Source organism: Arachis duranensis, chromosome 1 (genome assembly GCF_000817695.3).
Source record: "Arachis duranensis cultivar V14167 chromosome 1, aradu.V14167.gnm2.J7QH, whole genome shotgun sequence".
Lineage (NCBI taxonomy): Eukaryota > Viridiplantae > Streptophyta > Magnoliopsida > Fabales > Fabaceae > Arachis > Arachis duranensis.
The window spans coordinates 9,013,590-9,036,570 of record NC_029772.3 but is presented as its reverse complement, the minus strand read 5'-3'; the positions used below and the strand labels follow the sequence as shown (position 1 = coordinate 9,036,570).

At 36.9% G+C, this 22,981-nt stretch overlaps 2 protein-coding genes across 5 annotated transcripts; both read left to right on the top strand.

The window, feature by feature from the left end:
- Positions 1-894: 894 nt before the first annotated feature.
- On the top strand, positions 895-3,269 carry LOC127741104 (uncharacterized). Of its 4 annotated transcripts, none has more exons than XM_052252666.1 (2): positions 895-1,027; positions 2,467-3,269. In XM_052252666.1, the coding sequence occupies exon 2, from the start codon at positions 2,555-2,557 to the stop codon at positions 3,026-3,028; it is 474 nt and encodes a 157-aa protein (XP_052108626.1). In that variant the 5' UTR covers positions 895-1,027; positions 2,467-2,554; the 3' UTR covers positions 3,029-3,269. The 4 variants fall into 4 exon arrangements, with proteins under 4 accessions (XP_052108626.1, XP_052108635.1, XP_052108616.1 ...); XM_052252675.1 differs by having other exon boundaries at positions 2,464-3,269; XM_052252656.1 differs by having other exon boundaries at positions 895-1,031.
- Positions 3,270-6,612: 3,343 nt separating this feature from the next.
- Positions 6,613-7,701, top strand: LOC127747485 (uncharacterized). Its single transcript, XM_052261439.1, has 2 exons — positions 6,613-6,919; positions 7,004-7,701. Exons 1-2 carry the CDS (start codon positions 6,613-6,615, stop codon positions 7,699-7,701), a joined length of 1,005 nt encoding a protein of 334 aa, XP_052117399.1.
- The last annotated feature ends 15,280 nt before the right edge of the window (positions 7,702-22,981 follow it).

Below are 22,981 nucleotides of genomic sequence, written 5' to 3'. Positions count from 1 at the left end.
CAATTTTTCACCTTATTTGAAAGCACCACCTTCTACCCCTCATATTAAAAATACAAAGCGGTTGATTGTGGTTTCATTTACATAAAATATAATATCAAAAGCAAAAAAGGGGGTTAGTTTGATAGAAAAATCTCTTATTATTGTTGGTTTTTCAGTTTTTCCTCAACTCAAATTGTTGGAGAAAAACTAATTAGTTATGAATTTTGTTATGGTGGTTAATAAGACAGTTAGGTAGTTATAAGTGTTATGGCTTATTTTGGCTATGATGAATCACTCAAAATCTTCTCTCTTTTCTTCATTCTCAAGACCAATTTTAAAATACAAATTCTGTTCTCATCGCCACCTAATGAAACTAAAAGTAAATATCCTTATCCAATGATGAACTAAAAATTTGAAAGAAAAAAAATTATTATCTATTAATTATGATGATAATTTGTTTAATAATAATTAATTTTTATTATACACTTTAAGTAGTTGTATTAAAAAGTCTAATAAAAAAATATTCAGCAACAATATAAAATCCTCTTCTATTCTCAGGCCATAGCAATTACTATCTTCTTTCAATCGCTTTTTGTTCTCTGAAGATGAATAAGAGAGCTCAAATTAAAATGATTAAAAAAAAAGTTAAAAGCACGTGGATATTTGATTTGAAAATTAACCTCGCCGTACCGCACCTACAATGAACCCGACAGGATTCAAAATGAAAATAATGACAAAACTTTTGTCCAAAGTTGGAGGATTAGATATGATTTTGTCTGTTTAGTTGAATTTTAAACTTTAAGTAAATTAATATAAATAAATAAATAAATAATATTTTTGTTTGGAGCCTATGTGGTCCAAAAAAAAGTTGCCTAAAACAAAGGGAAGTTTCACATTCTTGCATTTAATGCCAACTTCCCTAAGCACACAGGTTTTTGCAAAAAAAGATTACAACTTTATAATAATGTTGAGAAAAATATTATGTGGGTTTGTTTCAAATCTGCAGCTTTGAAACTATGGAGCTGTGAATTTCTGAACTGCAATGCTCGTAGGTAACATAACCTAGCTTTCTTTTCATTTTCCTTTGAATTTTATTAACTGTATTACATTCTGCATCTAAAAATTTATGACATTTCTGCTGTGTAATAATTTTTTAAGCTATTTGATTAAGTTGAAGTTAGTGGTTTTGTAATTCTTGTAGTATTTTTGTTTTTTTTTTTTTTGTGATTATAGTGTTTTTCTGCTTTCTAGATCAGTTGCATTTCCTCTTTATTTCATTTTTCTTTAAAATTTGTTATTTCCCCTTTTCTTTTTCACTTTGGACTCAGTTGCTTAAAGATAATAAGTTGTTGATATTACTCTCAGCCTCATATTATGTATGGTTGTAGTAAGAACATCATGCATTCTGAAATAAATCTTATCTTTTTTTTTTCTGCTTAGTTCATTAAGTTTTGGTGTTTCCGGAAAATTGGTTTGCTTATCCTTGGTTTGTATTTAAAAGAAAAAAAAAAAAGATGTAGTAGTTAAGTGTGGCAGAGGTGATACATAATAAGGCTCAATAGCGTAGCCGACCCTACCTAGTGGGATAAGGTTTGTTATTGTTGTAGTATTAGTTAAGTGAGCATTACTATTTGAACCAATTTATTCATTTCTGATTTCACTGATTGTTCATCTTGTTGATTTAATGCTGCAACAATGGCAATTTTTTTAGCCCTTTTTCCCCCTAAACCACTAGTAATATGATACAACAACAACAACAAAGCCTTGTTCTATTAGGTGGGGTCGGCTACATAAATCAAATGACGTCATTGAGCTCTATCATGTATTATGTTTACAGAGAGACCGTTTACATGTAGATCTCGTTTGACCACCTCATGGATGGTCTTTTTGGGCCTTCCTCTGCCTTTCACCCCTTATCCATCTTTCATCTCATTCACCTTTCTGATTAGGTGCTCTGGCGATCTTTTTCTCACATGTCCGAACCACCTGATACGCGATTCTACCATCTTTTCCACCATAAGTGTTACTCCAACTATCTCTCTTATATCTTCGTTCCTTATTCTATCCAATCGCGTATGACCAGTAATATGATAGATTAAAAAAGAAAAAAAGAACTGCAGCCTGGGCACAAGCATTCCATGTTAACACAGGTCCGGGAAAAGGTTGCACCAAAGGATGAAATGGTAGATTGTAGGCAGCCTTTGATAATTGTATCTGTGGCTAGTTCTATGGCTTGAACAACGACTTATCAAAATCGACTAATTTGACTCGAGTCGGGCTGGTGTCGGCTATGGAGTAAAACCTTGCCCTTTTTTCTATACACATTACACAATACTCGAATTCAAGACTTAGTTAAGGGAAACAAGTATAGATCACATGAACAAACCAATCATTGGTTCTTATTATAGCACTTTATTTTCAATCTTACATTGTAAAATTGATTATTCTAATTACTTACTAATTTGGTGAGAAATCTGATCATAGCAGGACAGTGAAGTGGGAATCTCCATTTTAAAAACATTGAGCATTTTGGATCTTTTATTGAAGCTAATAGGAAGAAGATAAGGCACAATCAATGGAAGGTATCAAGATCAAGAATGGAGAAGAACTAATCAAAGTAGGAACTACAGGCACAATCAGTTCACTGATGATGAAAGAATTGGATCAAAACTCTGCTGCACCAAACCAGCAGATACCTTCTTCGCTAAGTAAGCCTCAACAACTCTCAACTTCGGTTGCAGCCGGAAATCCTGGGAAACAACTACAACCAAGGAAGTCATTAGATGAAGCCAGCAGCAGCGGAAGCTCTGGGATTGCCTCGAAAACAAGACTGAATGGTAGGCATAATAGACATCGAATACCAATGCTAAATTCGGATGGTTTTCCGGCAGAGAGAACTTCGATTAAGCATAGAAATAATAAGAAGAGATCCAACATTGTTGAAGTGGTGGACATTAAATGTGGCCATCCCAATAAAGCTTGGGGTAATCCTATATCGAATTCGCTCAAGAAGCTCGGATTCTCAAAGCTTTCAGAGAGCATTGTCTAGAAGCTTGCAACACTTTGTCTGAGACCAATACTGATTGATGTGATTCGAGCCGGCTAAAGTACTCGATTTCTTGCTTTGTAAGAAACCCAATTATTCCTATAGTGCCTATGATTTTGCAAGGAGGAAATTCAGCAATTTCTGTTGTGTAAAGGAGAATGAAGAGTCTTCTGATTGAGGAAGGGTGGAACATGCAGATTGTAAGGCATTTTCTTAGGTTTGGTAACATTTAGTTTCATATGAACTTGCCAATTTATGTTCATAAATTGTGGCAATCTGAATTATGTAACTTTGTGGCAACACATTGCTTCCAAAACAGGTGTTAGTGTCATAATTTACAAAATACAATGAAAGTTTACGTTTAGATTTATAATAAAAAACACTTTATATATACTAAAATTCGGCAGCCAATTCAGGCATTATATATTTTTATGTATTTATATATATTTATTATGTATTTTTTTCAACTAAATAATTAACTATCAAAATAACAAAACGTTTGATAGACGAATAGTTAAACTTTTTTACAGTAATATAATAAAAAAAATTTATAAGATTCCAAATATGTATTCGGACGGTAGTTAATTGAAAACTACTTTTTAAAACTTGATTTTAAATTTTAGGGACAATTTTGTATACAATAAAAAATTGAGAACAAAACAAATTTTTAATTTATATTTTAAAGATTAAAATTATATTTAATCCTAATTTTATATCTCTATATATCTATTTTATAAGCCTTTAAACAAAAACTACATATTAACTAAAAAAAAATACAAGAGTGACATTATTAATAGAAAATTTGAAATTCTTCTATAGATAAGTAAACAAAGACAAAAGCTAAAGAAAATAACAATAATAATAAGCTAAGAGAGACTAAATGGCAACATAGAAAATAAGTTAAATTAAAAGACTCTTCTTCTTCTTTTATTTTATTAAACTTTTTATATTTACATAAAATATTAAACTAAATCGAAACAGGCCAAATCATAACACTATTACTGTATAAAACAAACTACTATTAATAGCGGTTAATAATGAGTCCTATAATAACTAAAGTGGATATACAAAGAATAACCAAAAACCTAGCTAAATACTAAATAGCTAAACAAATAATTAAGAAGAAGAAGATGATGAATAATTTAACTATGGGTGGAGCCACCACCACCCCTACATCGATTAATGGCATTACAGCCACGGTTGTAATGGTTGGCAGGAGGATCCGGTCTACAATTCTTTGTGGTATTATCATTCTTCGAGCATAGAATTCCATTCCTTTTCAATACATCGTTTCCTATCACTTTCTTCATTGATTCAAATATCTCCATGTTGCTCTTTGAATCCATCTCAAATTTCTTCTTTGCTTCTATGCACTCTCCTATCGTCCCGCATTCCAGCCACCGCCACCGTCATGGTGGCTATGCAAGCGACAATAAAACTTAAATAAAGTGAGTAGTTTTTGTTGGCCATTGTATTATTATTAACTTACGAATAGAAATAAAAATTAAGAATACTGTTGATTAAGTGTGACAAAATTACCACGGTTAATACCAATATTTATAATGAAATACATTGGTATGTCTAAATCGGATATCAAATCTCATTATTAATTTGAGATACATTCTATTTTTATTTTAATAATTATAAAATCTGAATATAGTTACATGTAATAACTGTTTTATGGATATGTACGCAGTATCACCATTCCGGTGCTAGTCCTAGTCATTAGAATGAGATAATAATCGAGATTATCTTAATTAGTTATTTAAGATATCATATATACTCATTATTCTAGAAAATTAAATTTAAGTTATTTTTTAATTCACGTATTTTACAGTAGATTAAAACTAATCTTAATATATTAGGAGTGTAGAGAATATATATATATTTTATCTTAATAACTTAGACAACAAGTAACAAATATTATTTGAGGAATAATGGATAAAATATTATCCACAATATATTATAGGAAACTACATACAGAATTATTATTTGATTGACATTTAGTATAATTCAAAATATATCTTTTTTTTTAAGATTTGGTATGATTTTAGATGCGATCATACATTGTTTCTTCATTCAATCTTCTATTATCCACAAATTTTAATTTGCTGCAAAATTTAATGTGCCCAAATACGAGAAACAGGGTCTGTGTCTAGACAACAAAACCCCATAACAACATTTTCAAGCCTTAAATTTTTAAAAGCTAATTGTTTAAATTACATTTAAATCAAAATAAAATCTTCATTCGTGCTTATGGGCACAAAAAATTAAATTAATGTATAATATGTTGTCTAAACTCTAACGTAGGAGATATGCCAAGGACGATTCGATGTCCGGTTTATCTTTACCCTTTCAAAATGTTGATCATGTTTATTCACACATCCACATAACTACTTTATAAAATTAATCTCTTAAATTAAATTCTTTATTAAATCCCATGTAATAATTGTCAATTTTGTGATTCTCTTCTTTTTTTTAGTTTGATTTATATACAGAAAAAATGCAAGTATAGATAATTTTATGTAAAATTAATAATTAAAATTTATTAAATAATAATTTAATTAAATATATTAAATTATTTAATAATTTTTAATTATTAATTTTACGTAAAATTGATAACATTTCGTTGCAAGTTTTAATTACTTCCTATGCTTTTGGATTTCTAAATTTTTTATTCTCTGTTTTGTTTTACACAATGAAGCCATGGGCTATAATTTGGGCCTAATATGGGAGGTTTGACACTTACTTTAATAAAAATATCAAAAATATTTTTATATAAAAATCTTTATTTAAAAATAAAACTTATTTTTATAGTTATATTTCAAATAAAAATAATATTTTTATAACATACTAAAATTAAATTTTATAATTTACTATCCAATTATCAAAATGAAATATTTTTTATGAGGATAATTATAAAGTCTTTTTTGAAGTATCACTAATTTTTCTTTATAGAAAATAAAAAAAGAAGCTGAGAAAAGATAAATATTTAAAATAGTAACTGATATGGTCGTCATTAATACGAGTTATAACTCGGCCTCGTAACCGTCATCAATATGAGCTATAACTCCTTATCACCCGTTACAACTCAGATTTTATGAGCCACAGCTCGGTAACATCAACATTCTATCATAACCGACGTATGAACGGCTTAGTAATCAACGTTACGACCAAGGACGCAACGGACGAAGAAAACCTATTATATAAAGAAAGGTAAAGTATCTCTCGAGTAAGTTCGAACTACTGACTTAAGCTTTGGAGTGCCTTTGCAGGTACACTTCTCCTCCTCTTCATTGCTCGTGCTCTCACACCACAACACAAGAAAAAAGCTCAGACTCAAGAGTTGGACGTGTAGCCTCCGAGGATATAACTCTGTTGACACCAGATAGTTGAAGCCGATCTATTTTGCAGGCAAGATTAATTGGCGCCCACCGTGGGGCTGAAAAAATCGATTCTTTCTTTTGGTCCCATTACCTTCTCTTACACCCATGGCTGACGTACCACCTCCTTTACTATCCGAACTTATGCGGATGGTGGCTGAGCTATAACAAGCCAATCAACGAATAGCCGACGAAAACCAAATAATGGCTGCTCAAATCGTTGAACTGAACCATGCTCGGATAGAACATAACGACACTCATCACCAGCAACCAGAAGATAATGAGCATCATTCCCAGCCCTCTCATGTCTCGGAGACTATCCGAGCCGAAGAGGTTCAACCTGAAGATGAAAAGGAAGAGTCCGATGAACTTGTAGGACCCTTCACAGAAGAAGTAATGAACTTCGTATTGCCGAAGAGATTCACCTTGCCACTAACCCTCACACCTTATGATGGGCTCGGAGACCCGAAGAAATTTCTCAAAAAGTTCCGATCAATAATGATCGTCAACGGTGCATCAGATACTATTTTATGCTGTTATTTTTCAAATTATTTAGACGGTCCTGCACTTGATTAGTTGTGTGCTTTGCCTGCAGGTTCTATCTCACGATTTCAGCAGCTGGCGAAGCTATTTGAAGAACACTTTGCTGGATCCGCGATTTACCTGCACTACTCCGATTATCTGAATATGATCAAACAGGGACCGAACGAAAGCTTGAAGGACTATATGACCCGCTTCACCAAAGTCGCCATCAGTATACCTGACCTCCACCCCGAGGCTCACCTATACACAATCAAAAGCAGACTTCGTCCTGAAAAATTCCAGGAGACCATCGCAGTAGCCAAGCCGAGGACCCTTGCAGAGTTTTGCGAGAAAGCAAAAGGCCAAATTGATATCGAAGAACTCAAACAAGCTCAGAAATCCGAAAAGACAAACTACCGAGATGAAGATAAGGCCCTAAGCACTAAGAAAAATTTTAAACTAACCCCTCGATTTGATTCCTATACGCAGTTCAATACTAAGCGAGATGACATAATTATAGAGATCTTAAATTCAAAGCTCATCAAGCCACCAAGAAAGGTTGGTACCTATCAAGATACAAAGAACGTGGATAAGTCTAAATATTGTGCTTTCCACCAGAAACACGGCCATAACACTGACGACTATGTGGTGGCCAAGGACCTTCTGGAACGCCTAGCTAGGCAAGGACACCTTGACAAATACATTGGGGGTCACATCCAAAAGCACATCACACCTTCCACAACCAACGATTCGTCCGAACAACAAAACTGAGGAAAAGAGAAGGCACCTTCAACCCAATACGAAAAACCTCGAGGTATAATTAATTGTATTTCAAAAGGATACGCAAGTGGAGGATCCTCAAATTCGGCTAGAAAAAGATCATTCCGAGCAATATGCTCGGCAAATGGCCCACAACAAGAAGCTGAAACGACAAATCCACCACCACAAGTAACTTTTACACAAGCCGACTTCGATTCCAGCATACAAAATTTAGATGATCCCGTGGTCATCACTCTTCAACTGGGGGATTTGTTGGTAAGGAAAGTACTCCTAGATCCCGGAAGCAGCGCCGACGTTTTGTTCTACTCTATGTTCCAAAAAATGAAGCTCAGCGACAACATACTCCAGTCAACAGGAGGCGACCTGGTTGGATTTTCAGGAGAGCGAGTTCCAATATTGGGTTCAGCGTGGTTACAAACCACACTGGGTGAGCATCCTCTTTCAAAAATAAATGACATTCAATATTTAGTAGACGATTGTTTTAGCCCGTATAATCTTATACTTGGCTGACCTTTTTTAAACAAGTTCAGCGCAATTGTCTATACAGTTCATCTGTGTGTTAAGTTTTCTCTACAGGACGACCAGGTAGTAACAATCCACGGAGATCATAAAGAGGCACGCCAGTGTTACAACATCAGCATGAAATTCCAAAATCGTTCCAGGCAACAAGTCAACAATGTCGACCTTACAACCAACAGCCACGCACTCGCCGACCTTGATCCAAGAGCTGACTTTCTTGAACGCCTTAAACCATCCGACGACTTACAGAAAGTATATTTTAATAACGATCCTAACAAATTTACTTATGTAGGTACGTCAATCAGCACATCAGAACTAAAGGACATCACTACCTTCCTACAAGAGCAAGCCGACCTATTTGCATGGACACCTTCAGACATGCCCGGCATCGACCCACAAATCATCAGCCACAGGCTAGCTATAAGCTCATCAGCCCGACCAGTACAGTAGAAGAAAAGAAAACTCGGCAAAGAAAAGAAACAGGTGTCCTTAGAAGAAACCCAAAAGCTCATCAACGCAGAATTTATTAAAGAAATCAGATTTACTACCTGGCTGGCCAATGTGGTAATGGTAAGAAAACAAAACGGTAAGTGGCGCATATGCGTCGACTTCACTGACTTAAACAAAGCATGCCCAAAAAATTCTTATCCTTTACCATCCATAGACTCTTTAGTAGATAACGCCTCAGGATATGCTACCTTAAGTTTTATGGATGCATATTCGGGGTATAATCAAATACTCATGCACCCCTCCGATCAAAGCAAAATGGCATTTATTACTGATTTCGATAACTACTGTTATAAAGTTATGCCATTTAGATTAAAGAATGCAGGTGCAACTTATCAACATCTTATGGACAAGGTATTCGCCAAACAGATCGGCAGAAACATCGAGGTATATGTCGATGACATGGTCGCCAAGACAAAGATCGGAGAAAACCATATCGACGATTTAACAGAAATATTTGGCGAGATACGCCGCTACAATATGCGCCTCAACCCCGAGAAATGTGCATTCTCCATTCAAGGGGGTAAGTTTTTGGGATTTTTACTAACACGCAGAGGAATTGAGGCAAATCCAGACAAATGCCGAGCAATTCTGGATATGGCAAGTCCAAAGACAGTGAAAGAAGTGCAACGCCTTACAGGAAGACTTGCCCCCCTGTCGAGATTTGTTCCATGCCTAGCTTCAACATCTATTCCCTTTTTCCAAACAATAAAAAAGAAAACCAAATTTCAATGGAACGATGACTGTGAGAGAGCTTTTACCAAATTAAAAGCAACTCTCTCACAACCGCCGATCCTCCAAAAGCCTCTCCAAGGGGAGGATTTGTTTTTATATTTATTAGTTACTGATTGGGCGATAAGCTTGGCTCTTGTTACAGAAAGGAATAAAGTTCAACATCCGATATATTTTGTCAGCAAAACCCTCCAACACGCTGAGCTCAATTATCTGAGGATAGAGAAGCTCGCTTTAGCTCTAATATTCTCGGCGCGACGACTCCGACCTTATTTCCAGAGCCATATAATCTACGTCAGAACAGATCATCCATTAAGACAGGTATTACACAAATCAGAAATTGCAGGCAAACTTATAAAATAGGCAATCGAATTGTCCGAGTTCGACATCAGGTATCAATTCCGAGGACCTATTAAGTCCCAATTCTTGGCCAATTTCATTGTCGAGCTTACAATACCATCAGAAGAGGACCACACGAAGCAATGGACTTTATATGTGGACGACTCCTCCAATAACGGGGCTGTGGGGCTAGAATCCGTCTAGAGGCCGAAGATGGCTTTATACTGGAAAATTCCTTACACTTAACATTCAAAGCCAACAACAACTAGTCCGAATATGAAGCACTACTCGCCGGACTCCGACTTTGCTTGGATCTCCAAATATTAGCCATAAAGGTATACTGTGACTCTTTACTGATAGTACAGCAGATAAATGACCTTTTTCAAGTAAAAGATCCTCTTCTATCTAAATATCTACTATTAGTTAAAAAATTAACTTCAAAGTTCTCCAAATTTGAAATACAACATATACCACGAGAACAAAACCAAAGGGCTGACATTTTATCTAAGCTCGGCAGCACACAATCTGACTTATCCACACTGCATCAATTCACCATAAAATCTCCAAGTGTTACTCTAACAAATGTGTTAAGTGTTATACAGGAAAAAGATTGGAGGAATGACTTCATCCAATATTTACAAACAGGTCATATACCAGCAGAGGTCGAAAACACAAAAAAATTCCGAAGACAAGCATCTTACTTCACATTACTCAACGGAACTCTATACAGACGAGGGTACACTCGCCCATTGCTAAAATGCCTCAACAAGCCCGAAGCCGACATAGCATTATCTGAGGCACATGAGGGAATCTGCGGAACACACACTGGTGCTCAGAGCTTAACATCAAAAGTCTTCCGCGCTGATTTCTTCTGGCTGACTTTACACCACGATAGCCAACAGAAAATTCGGGCCTGCAACAATTGCCAAAAACATGCACCACTGATACACATTCCCGCCGAGGAACTACATCACTCTGATATCAGTTGGCCTTTCAACCAATGGGGGTTAGATATACTCGGTCCGTTCCCACGGCACCGGGCCAGGTAAAATTTCTCATAGTCAGTATCGATTATTTCTCAAAACGGGTGGAAGCCCAACCTTTGGCGAGAATCACATCCCAACAAATGATTTCTTTCGTTTGGATAAATATTATTTGCCGTTTTGGAATACCTAACCATATCATAACTGACAATAGTCGCCAGTTCGCAGATCAGAAATTTCAGTCTTTTTTGCAGAACCTTAAAATCAGGCAACATTTCGCCTCAGTTGAACACCCTTAAACGAATGGACTAGCCGAGACCGCAAATAAGGTCATCTTACATGCACTGAAGAAGAAGCTCGATGACGCCAAGGGACTTTAGGCCGAGCTAATACCTGAAGTCCTTTGGGGGTACAATACAACCCCTCAATCATCAACAAAAAAAACACCATTCAGACTAGTATATGGCTCGAAAGCTATGATACCACTGGAGATCTCCCAGAGCTCAATCAGAACCCAGCTCGGCAATCAAGAAGACGCTCGGAGATCCGAACTTGATATCATTGAAGAGATAAGAGACATCGCCATATTACGACAACGTGCGGCACAACACGCACTAGCTCGCCAATACAACAAAACGGTAAAAAGCAGATCATTTGTGAAAGGAGACTTAATACTTCGTAAGACAGAAATTGCTCGGAAACCACCATTACATGGGAAGCTCGCAGCAAACTGGACGGTCCATACCGAATAGCAGAAGTACTTGGCAACAGAGCGTACAAACTAGAATCAATAGAGGGTAAAATTCTGCCTAATACTTGGAATGTTTCCTCCCTAAAGAAATTTTATAGTTAAAAGTTAGGGACAGACTTGTACTCTTTTTCTTACTACCAAGATTTTATCCCAAAGGGTTTTGCTTGGAAAGGTTTTAACGAGGCTAGCCTACCTGCATCTTTGTATTCAAATGTTCACCAATTTATCAAAGATGAAAAATAAAAATTATCTCGTTCTGTTTAACTAACAACTATGCAAATTATATTGTCAATCAAATACAACTCTATTTGTTATCCATATAGCTTGGACGACGATAATACTCGTCTAGTTACAACCTGCCAATACTCGGCAGTCATCTCAAACAAAAAGGAAATATTCCCAAATTAATTTCCGATCAATCAAACACAGCTTTTTCTTAAATAAAAAGCAATATCATTAAACGCAATAAAAGTTCAAAAGCATCACAAACTACTAGCTATTACATATGCAAAACAGCAAAATATTCTCTATAACAAAATAACTCATCATACTACACATTATCAGCCTGAACTTCAGCGTCACCATCATCCTCGATCATCTGGCCATCACAGACGATTTTCCCAGGATCCATCTCGGACAGATCAATTTCTGGTGCCAAAAACCTCACCTGTAAACGTGCTCTTTCAAACCCCTCGACAAAAGAGTCCAGAATTTCATCAGTTTTCTTCTTCTCAATCTCTTTAAGTTGAGTAGTGACCTCAATTAGGCAAGATTCCATGCTCGCCAAATCACTTTTCTTTTTCTTCAAATCCTCCACATCCCTAGCATAACTGTCTTTCGTCTCCTTTAACAACTTCTCAGTATCAGTTAACCGAGTCTGTAGCTCGGCAGCAGCACTTTTGCTCTTACTCAATTCTTCTTTTAATAGAGAAACCTCACCTTTTTCCACTGAAACTTTCTTATGCTTCAACTCTTGGCTACGCCCAAGACTGGCCAGACGCAAGCCAACAACCTAGAAAAAATAATAAGAAGAATTATATACATTTTCCCAAAACAACAACAATATAAACAAGGTCGGCTACTACCTGCATGTAATGTCCGATCGCCATGTCACCGACCTCATTTGCAAGAGAAACATCAGCCGAGGATTGGCAGTACTCGTCCACCACAGCCATGTAAGGATACTCTTTTTCCCACACAGAAAAACACTCAATTTGTTTGGAAATTTCATGAAGCTTCTTATGATTACCCATAAAAGCCTGTATTTCTTCCAAAGGGACCCCTTCTTCCTTTTCACCAGAATCCTCGGACATTTCGACCGCGTCCGACTTCCTCTTCTTCAAAATCACTTTTGTCCGACCCCGATGAGGTTGAGTGACTTCTCCAGTCACAGCCACTTTTTCAGGGTTAGAAGATGACACTTCCTTCTCCAAATTTTTGTTCTTAAAACGGGACCTCAAAGGCGCAGCTGAAACACCTGGATATTTACCACCTGCAAAAAACACAGCATTTTAGGCATTCATAGAAGAATAACACACACATCAGAGAAAATCTCAAAACTCACCCAAATACTCTAAAACAGCATCTTTATCCTCTTCCCACTTCAACAACTCATACATCGAAATTAGATCTTTACGATCAATATTTTCAACCAGGAACTCAATCAAACAAACATTTCTCGGAGATATAACCTCCGGTCCGAGTATATTTTGATGTTCCGAGCACCAAAACAATGGGAATTTCTCAGCCAGATTTTCATCAATGTAAAAAGCAAAATCTTTTTCCAAGCCTCTAACTTTGAAATACATTTCCTTAAAATCCTTAAAAGAGGATTTATACAGCCTGAAAATACCAAAACCTGGGGTGCTATTGAAATTTATCCAACCACCCTTCCACACCCCCTTGGCTTGAAATAAAGAAAAGAACAGATCAACAGATGGTACTTCTTCAAGAAATTCCATCAGGATTTCAAAGGAACGAAGGAACGCCCACCCATTTGGATGAAGATGTGATGGAGCACAATTTAACTGTTTTAAAACCTGACACTCAAACTTTGTAAACAGCAACCTCACTCTCAGCTCTTCAAGAACACAATTGTGCATGTAGAAAAACTCGAACCCCCCTCCCCGGTGATAAATCCTATCATCAACACTACATGGCAACAACTCAACTTGAACTCCAGAGCCAACCCTTACTACCTTTGCTACATTCACCTCTTTCACAGCAGCCTCATCACGGAACAAGGAGACTCGAGACTTCACATCCTCCCCAACTCAGTCATAGGACCAGTATATCTTATCCTTTTTCTCCTTTTCAAAACCCATTATAAAACAAAAACTAGAATAAAAATAGAAACAGAGAAGAATGAAGAAGGAAATCAGAAGCAGAGAGACAAAATCATACCTCTCTTTCTCATTCTTCATAAAGAAGCAGAAAATCAAAACGTCAAAAATATCAAGGTATGACTCCAAGCAACAGAATTAATAATCCCAAAGACGAAAAAACTTTCCAGATGATAAAATCACTCCCTCAGTCACATCAAACGACGAATAGAGCATTGAAAACCAACAAACCTTTAATGCAATCACTAATATTTCTCTTTTCTCAATAAAAAATGGGACACGACTCTCCACGTCACAAATAATAAACTTCTTTTAGTGAAGTATGTTGAACTGGGGGCTCACTCAGCAACCTACTCAACTGACTTATAACTCATCACAAAGCTCAACCTGCTTCATTAAAAAATATCTCCTCAAGCTAAACTTGGGGGCTGTGATATGGTCGTCATTAATACGAGTTATAACTCGGCCTCGTAACCGTCATCAATATGAGTTATAACTCCTTATCACCCGTTACAACTCGAATTTTATGAGCCACAACTCGGTAACAACAACATTCTATCATAACCGACATATAAACGGCTTAGTAATCAATGACATTATTGGCCGTTCCAAGACCGACGTTACGACCAAGGACGCAACGGACGAAGAAAACTCATTATATAAAGAAAGGTAAAGTATCTCTCGAGTAAGTTCGAATAAGACAATATACTGACTTAAACTTTGGAGTGCTTTTGCAGTTACACTCCTCCTCCTCTTCATTGCTCGTGCTCTCACACCACAACACAAGAAAAAAGCTCAGACTCAAGAGTTGAACGTTCAGCCTCCAAGAATATAGCTCGGTTGACACCAGATAGTTGAAGCCGATCTATTTTGCAGGCAAGATCAGTAACCTAATATCTAAGCGTTTAAACAAAAACTACATAATATATATTGACTAAAACAAAAACTACAAAAATGACATTATTAATAGAAATTCTTCTATGGATGAATAATAAAAAATAAAAGTTAAAAAAAATAATAACAGTAAAGTAAGAGAGATTAAATGGTAACATAGAAAACAAGCTAAATTAAGAGACTCTTCTTCTTCTTTTATTTTGTTAAATTTTTTCTATTTACATAGAATATTAAACTAAATTGAAACAAACGAAATCATAACACTACTATTATATAAAACAAACTACTACTAATAGCTGTTAATAATGGGTCCTATAATAATAATCAAAGTGTATATACAAAAAATAATCATAAATTAAACCTAGTTAGATAGCCAAATAAATAATTAAGAAGAAGAAGATAAATAATTTAACTATGGGTGGAGCTACCACCACCACCATTACTCCTGCATCGATTAAAGACACTGTAATCACGGTTGTAACGGTTGGCAAGAGGACCCAGACTACAATTCTTGGTGGTATTATCATTCTTCAAGCATGGAATTCTATTCCTCCCTGTTACACGGTTTCCTATCACTTTTTTCATTGATTCAAATATCTTCATGTTACTCTTTGAATCCATCTCAAATTCCTTCTTTGTTTTCATGCACTCTCCTATCGTCCCATTGCATGATAATGAAGGTATAGTCTTCGTCATCATGCGCATTCCGGCCACCACTGCCGTCATGGTGGCGATGCAAGCTACGATAAGAGTTAAGTGAAGTGAATAATTTTTGTTGGCCATTGTATTATTATTGACTTATTATTAGTAGAAATAAAAATTAAAAATATTGTTGACCAAATGTGACAAAATTACAACGCCTACCGATATTTATAATAAAATATTGATGTGTATAAATTATATACCAAAATCTTATTGTTAATTTGAGATACATTTTTTTTTGTTATGGATATATATGTATAGAGATCACAACTTACTAAGAATAAGATAATCGAGATTATCTTAATTAAATTCTAGGAATGAAATTAAAGTCAAGTTATTTCTTAATTCATGTATTTTACAGTGGATTAAAATTAATCTTAATATATTATTTGTAGCTAGTATAGAAAATATGTATATATTTTATCTTAATAACTTAGACAACAAGTAACAATTATTATTTGAGGAATAATGGATAAAACATTACCCACAATATATTATAGGAAGCTACATACAAAATTATTTAAGATTTAATATGATACAAAATATATCTTATTAAGATTTGGTATAATTTTAGACACGATAATATATTATTTTAGGGTAAGCACGTCAACATCCGATCCTTATTACTATTCAATGCATGAAATAATTAACAATATATAATGACGTGTTGCGAGTTAAAAATATTTGACAAAATAATAATTTGTAGTACTAGTACTTTAAGAAATATATATAATGAGATATACTAGTAACATAATAAATAAAAAAGAAAAAGAAAAGTATGAGTGAAAAAAAAAATTATAGGTGTAAGTTAACTATCAAGAAGAGAATAGTTACTAGCTAATTATATACGACTAATAATTTTTTTATTTTTTATTAATATTTGATTAATTTTAAATATTATTAAAAACTAAATTTTAAAGCTTAAATCCTATATTATAATAATATAAAAAATATTAACATAATCAATAAAAAATTAATTAATATTAATAAAAAAGATTGATCTACTAAAATTTTTCATTGTGCATAATTAGCATACAATATACCTTCAAAGATGGTACTAGCTAGATATACATTTTTAATGACACTTAATAAAATATAAGTTCTATTTTATTTAAATGAAAATTGGTTGATATAAAATATTATAAATATTAGATTTAAACAATAATATATTATTGTGTAATTAAGATATATAATCATTCATCTATTTTGGCTTAACATTTTTGTATTAGTGAATTCATCGCGATATAGTATTGAAACTTTAACAATTTGAAAATTTAGAACTATTGAATAATGATAGTCTTTAATATTTATTAATTTAAATTTTTTAAATAAGTAAATTTCACTATACAACGTGCAAACAGGCATGGAGCATGATATTTTTCTTGACTTGTTTGGGTGTATTATTTTAATACTATTTAGACCATACATATTTCATATAGATATGTTTAGAGTTTAATTTTAATGTAATATATCTATGTTCGTTTGAAAAATTATAAATAATTATTATTGCTAATGTCGTATAATTTTTTTTTTTTTTTGATGAGCAAAGGGGGGAAGGACCCCAACAGCAAAGAAAACAGAAAAGAAAAAAGCAAAAAGAAAAAGAGCAGATTAGGACCCTCTTAAACGGAGGGCCCCGTAACAATCACAAAAAAGAGCATAAGTAATATCAGATGGTGCTCTATCGAGCAGGTGTAAACCAAGAGGCATGTCCTGCCCTTTTTTGGCTAGAAGGTCTGCTACAGAGTTAGCTTCACGAAGGGAGTGTAACCAAATAATGCGCTGCAAGCGAGCTGCCATGATGCGAATGTCCTGAATGAGGGGGGCACAGGGATGAGTTGGGGAGCAGCCATGATTGATGAACTTGATAGCCGCAGCTGAATCAGATTCTACGACAATGGACTGGTATCCGTTAGCTACCGCAATTTGTAGGCCATGGACGATTGCCCATAATTCAGCATGCATAATAGAGCATCCACCTAAATTACATGAGAAACCTTTCAAAAATCTACCATCTGCATCTCTAAACACTCCACCACATGCCGCATTGTTTCTATAGGCATAAAGGGAGCCGTCAACATTAAGTTTTACAAATTCTGTAGGGGGTCGAGACCAAGCAATGTAGCAATTCCCGGCAGCCTGGAGGTTCCTGGGTAGAAGGTTGCTTTTCGTGACTTTTAGAAACTCCTCCGACCGCGCTTTAATTCGACTCACCGCTGTGGCCATAGGAATAGACTGGCCATTAAAAATGAGCTTGTTCCTGAAGTGCCATATAGAGGAGGCAGCTACACCAAAGAGACATGGCCAGTCATTCTTGCTAGTGAGGTTCTGCATCAGCCAGTCCTTCAGATCCGTATTGAAGAAAGAGTTCACAAAATTGGGGGGGAGAAGATATTTCCAAATGCATTGTGCGTAGGAACAGTCTCGTAGCACATGAATAACTGTTTCATCATGATGATGGCACCGTGGGCAGGAATCATCGTTCGTCAGGTGTCTTCGCCTTCTCTCTGAATTAGTAAGGAGGGCATTATGGGCCACCAACCAGAGGAACGTTCTGATTCTCTCCGGACCTTGCCAATTCCAGACTTGCCTAAAAACTATATTCGGAGTATGTTGCCCTTCAGACAAGCTCTGGTACGCTGACTTGGTGTTGAACAACCCATCAGGGGTGAGGCCCCAAGCTAAATGGTCAGTACCCTTCCATGGAGAGGGAGGAGAAATCGCCACTATCTTTTTCACCACATCCTCCGGTAATAGTTCTTGTAGCTTCCCAGTATCCCAATGCCCTGAAACGTCAAGGAACTCCATCAGTGAATTTGAGTAATTAAAATTACTACTTACCTGGTTTGCAACTCTATCGAGACGACCTAATCCCGGAACCCAGTTGTGGTCCCAGAAACGAATTTGGGCCCCGTCCCCTATCCTCCAAATGCAGTTACTTTGGACTTCCGGCCACAACTGACAAATTCCTTTCCAGAGATTCGAGTTGCTCCTCTTCCTTTCTACTCTAGGAATGACATTGTTACCACTGCCATATTTTGATCTAAGAATTCTGACCCAAAGTGCGTCTTTCTTCTCAACCAAACCCCATCCCGCCTTCATCATGAATGCCTTGTTCATTTGGCTTGCATGTCTAATACCCAATCCACCAGAATTTTTCGGTTCACAAACTTTCTTCCAATTTAGCAGGTGTATCTTCTTAGACTGCTCCGTATCTCCCCAAAGAAAATTCCTGCATTTACGATCAATCATATCACAAGTAGAAGAAGGCAAATAAGCAGATTGCATAGTATAAGAAGGCATAGAGGATAAGACAGATTTCACCAGGGTAACTCTTCCCGCAAGAGAAAGAGATGAGGCTTTCCAGGAATTGAGCCTGGTATTGAGTTTGTTGATGATATCTTCAAAGGTATTTCTTGAGACTTTAGAGTGAAGAATAGGAACACCTAGGTATTTCCCTAAGTCATCAGTCCTGGCAAATTGCAACGTGTTGCTTATCTCTGTTCGGACATTATGCCCCACATTCTTGGAAAAGAAAATGCGGGTCTTTTCTTTACTGACTTTCTGCCCGGAGCTTTCACAAAATGTCTCAAGGCATTTATTAATAACATTGGCTTGATCTAGACTGGCTTCAGCAAACAGGATAAGGTCATCCGCAAAACAGAGATGAGAGATAGGTGGGCCGTCCTTCTTCAGCCTGATAGGCTTCCAGAACTTATGATCCACCGCTGCACCAATAAGCTGGGACAGCCTCTCAATACAGAGAACAAAGATGTAGGAGGATATAGGATCTCCCTGTCTGATGCCTCTTAAGGGGGAGAACTCTTCCAACTCTTCACCATTCCACAGGACTCTCATCTTAGCAGTTGAGATGCAGTTAAGAATTAACTTTATAAACATTTGGGGAAGACCAATATCCATAAGGGTGTCACTGATGAAACTCCATTTTAACCGGTCATAAGCTTTCTCCAAGTCAATCTTGATGGCCATCCATCCTTTCTTCCCTTTTTTTTGTCGCATAGAGTGGATGACTTCTTGGGTGATGATGATGTTATCGGAACTGTGTCTCCCCGGAACAAAGCTACATTGAGTAGGCATCACCAATTTATCCATAATTTTTCTCAGGCGATTTGCCAAGATTTTTGTAACCACCTTATAGGATACATTACATAGGCTGATGGGCCGCAATTGTTTAAGGTGAATAACAGGATCCACTTTAGGGATAAGAGTAATAAGAGTTTCATTAACCTCTCCAATCTTGTCAGGTTGGTTGAAGATATTCTTTATCAGGTTACAGACATCATCCCCAATTCTATTCCACTGACTCTGATAGAAAATGGCTTGTAGACCATCTCTTCCTGGGGCTTTCCAGCTTCCAATACTAAAGATAGCATCTTTAATATCAGCATTAGATACCTCTTGGTTCAAGCTTTGCAAATCAGTACTATTAAGATTGGGAAACATATTATTTACAATGTAAGGAACATTTATAGAGTTGTCAGAATAGAGATCCATGAAGAAGGAAGTAGCCATAACCTCGAGAGTTGCCTTGTCTGTGACCCAATTTCCATTATCATCCTGGAGAGACACAATCTTGTTTCTACGTCTTCGGATCATAGTTGAGCCATGAAAAAATTTCGTATTGCGATCCCCAAACTCAATCCACTTGCACCTAGACTTCTGGAACCAAAGAATTTCTTCTTGGATAAGGATATCTTCATACTCTCGCCATAGGTCCTGTTGTAGCTTATCAAGAAACGGATTTGAATTGTATATCAAACTGTTGGTTATGCCTTGTAATCTTCTAAGGATTTTCTGCTTTCGTTTGAAAATATTCCCAAACACCGACCTGTTCCAATCCTTGATATGGTCTTTAAATTTCGATAAACCCTCAGTCCAGGAGGTCTGAATATTCCAAGAATTATTAACCACATTTCCAAAATCAGGGTGAGTAAGCCAAGCAGCAAGAAAGCGGAAGGGGCGTCGACCTCTATTATGATCCATAGGAGAAAGAAGTTGAAGGCATATAGGTGAATGATCTGACTTGAGCATGGGCAGATGCTTTATTCTTGCTTCAGGAAAAGCAATTTGCCAGTCCAGATTACTCAACCCCCTATCCAACCTCTCCGCAAGGTTCCCTCTCTTCCAGGTGAAGGGCCAGCCTGAGAAACCCAAATCGACTAAACCGCAAGTGGAGACACAGTCTTGAAAGTCCTTACAGGCACTTTGACCGTTATTAATTGCCCCTCCCTGCTTCTCATGGTTGTGTAGCATCGCGTTGAAATCGCCCATCAGACACCAAGGAAGGATAACATTACTGGCATACTCTTTTAGAGAATTCCATAGAGACCTCCTATACACCTTTTGAGGATTGCCATAAATAGCTGTAAGGAGCCAAGGGTTGTGATTATTACCAGAGATTTTGAGGTGCACAAATTGCCTATCGTGTTCCAGCACTTCAACTATCCATTTAGAAGAATCCCACAAGCACCAGATACCACCAGCGCGACCCACTGCTTCCACAACATAAGACTTATCAAAGCCCATCTTATCCCTAATCTGCTTCCCTCGATCACCGCTGATCTGAGTTTCAAGAAGGATGATAAAGTTCACCCCATATTCATGTCGAAGATCTCTGATGAGGGAGGGGAAGGCTTTACTGCCAACACCGCGGCAATTCCAACTAATGATGTTCATCATTAAAACTAAAACGAAGAGGAGGGGTCACAGAGGACCAATGTCATTTACGGCCAGAGGCCCTCTGATCTGGACCAGCTTGGTCCCGGGAGGTAGACTCCTCTTTCTTGCCATCCATCATAACATCACCCATAGTGGTGTCCGCCTGTTTTGCTATGCTGCTAGTAGTTCCAGCAACCACAGCTGGCGCCTCTGTTCTCATTTGGTTGTGCCCAGATTTGAATAGAAGGTTGTCTCTTATGGTATGGTTTCCCAAATTAGCACTAGCCTTCTTCAACACTTCGGAGGCTTCCCATTGATCTTTCTCCATACGTTTCATATATTCCCTGACGACAAGCTCCATGTCTTCGATTTCAACCTTTTTGCCTTTCCCTTTCACGGAACTTGGTGAGGCTTCCAATCCTTTAGGGTTCACATTAGAGTCTTCAGGAATTTTAATTTTGTTTCTATTTCCTTTTCCATTTGGGTCGGTTCCAATTTTTGGGTGGGAGATTGATTTCCTTTGATTTTGTGGATTTTTCCCGGCGCCTGGTCTTAGGATCTTTTTTTGCATGGATTGGGTTTTACCATTCACAAGTTGGGCTTGTGGCTTTTGAGGCCCACATTGATTTGGCTCTTCTTGAGCCTTTTCCTCATGATTTTCAATTTCATGCATGTTCTCTTGCCTTTCCTCATGTAATATAATAAATCGAGATCCTGATTCCATATCTTTCTTTCTTGGAGAATTATCCTCTTCGAAAATATATATATTGGCATGATCTTGAACGGCGGAGGATCTTCCTTGCCTTATTGGGACTTTCTTTTTTTTACTATATCTTTTAACTAGCATCCAAGGTCCGAAGTCAGTGGAGATATTCTCGGTACTAGGATCACGCTGATTGGATGAAAATTCATTCTTTCCATTTTGGTTTTCATCCGTTGTGGAGCTTTCTTCAGCAGCTGCTACGTCCACAGGATCACCGTTAGCCATCGGATTCTCCATACATTGCTCCGCCCTATGACCATACTTGCCGCAGGAAAAGCAGATTTGGTAAAGACCTTCATACTCCAGATGAAGTTCGCACCCAAGCACGGAGATCCGCGGTACTAATTGCTTAGCAAGGTCTATTTCGACACAAATACGTGCAAACTTCCCCCTCGAATGAATGGATGTAGTACGATCAATTTTGAGCATATGTCCAATGGCCGAGCCTACCCTCCAAAGAAACCGTTGGTTGTATAGCTCAATTGGGAGATTCGGAATGCGAATCCAAGCGGCAATTTTTCTAACTTCCGTTGAGCCTGCGAGGAAGAAGGGTCTCCATCTTTGCACAATGAGGTAGTGTCCGGCAATCATCCAAGGTCCTTCCATAAGTGCATGCGAATAATCTTCCTCATCTGAAAAGTGAACCAAAAAATAATCACGATTCATATCAATGACATGAATCTTACCTTTATTAGCCCAGTCTCTATGTAAACGTTGCTCCATGAATGCAAAAGACATCCTTTTTCCTAGAACCTTGACCATGAGTGCACTTTTCCATGGTTTACACCACTCTTCAAACTCCTCCTTTGACACTGGGATCGTGGGACAAGGGTCAAAAGGTTTATCTTGGTTCTCTCGTTCTTCATTATCTTTGTACCACTTATCTTCAGGATTAGGACCATCATCGTCTATGTCTATTGGTTCATCTTCCTCATGATAACCTCCCAAACCAGGCCCAGTCAAAAGAGTATCCTTATAGGAGCCTTTTGGTGTTGGTTTTATGGCACTTTCATCACTTGGCATAATATCCATACAGTCGGGAGGATTGTGTAGTTCCACC

Coding starts and splice junctions, on each gene's coding strand:
- LOC127747485 (XM_052261439.1), top strand. CDS start 6,613: ATGGCTGCTCAAATCGTTGAACTGAACCATGCTCGGATAGAACATAAC. Junction 6,920..7,003: donor ATCAATAATGATCGTCAACG/GTGCATCAGATA, acceptor CTTTGCCTGCAG/GTTCTATCTCACGATTTCAG.
- LOC127741104 (XM_052252666.1), top strand. CDS start 2,555: ATGGAAGGTATCAAGATCAAGAATGGAGAAGAACTAATCAAAGTAGGA.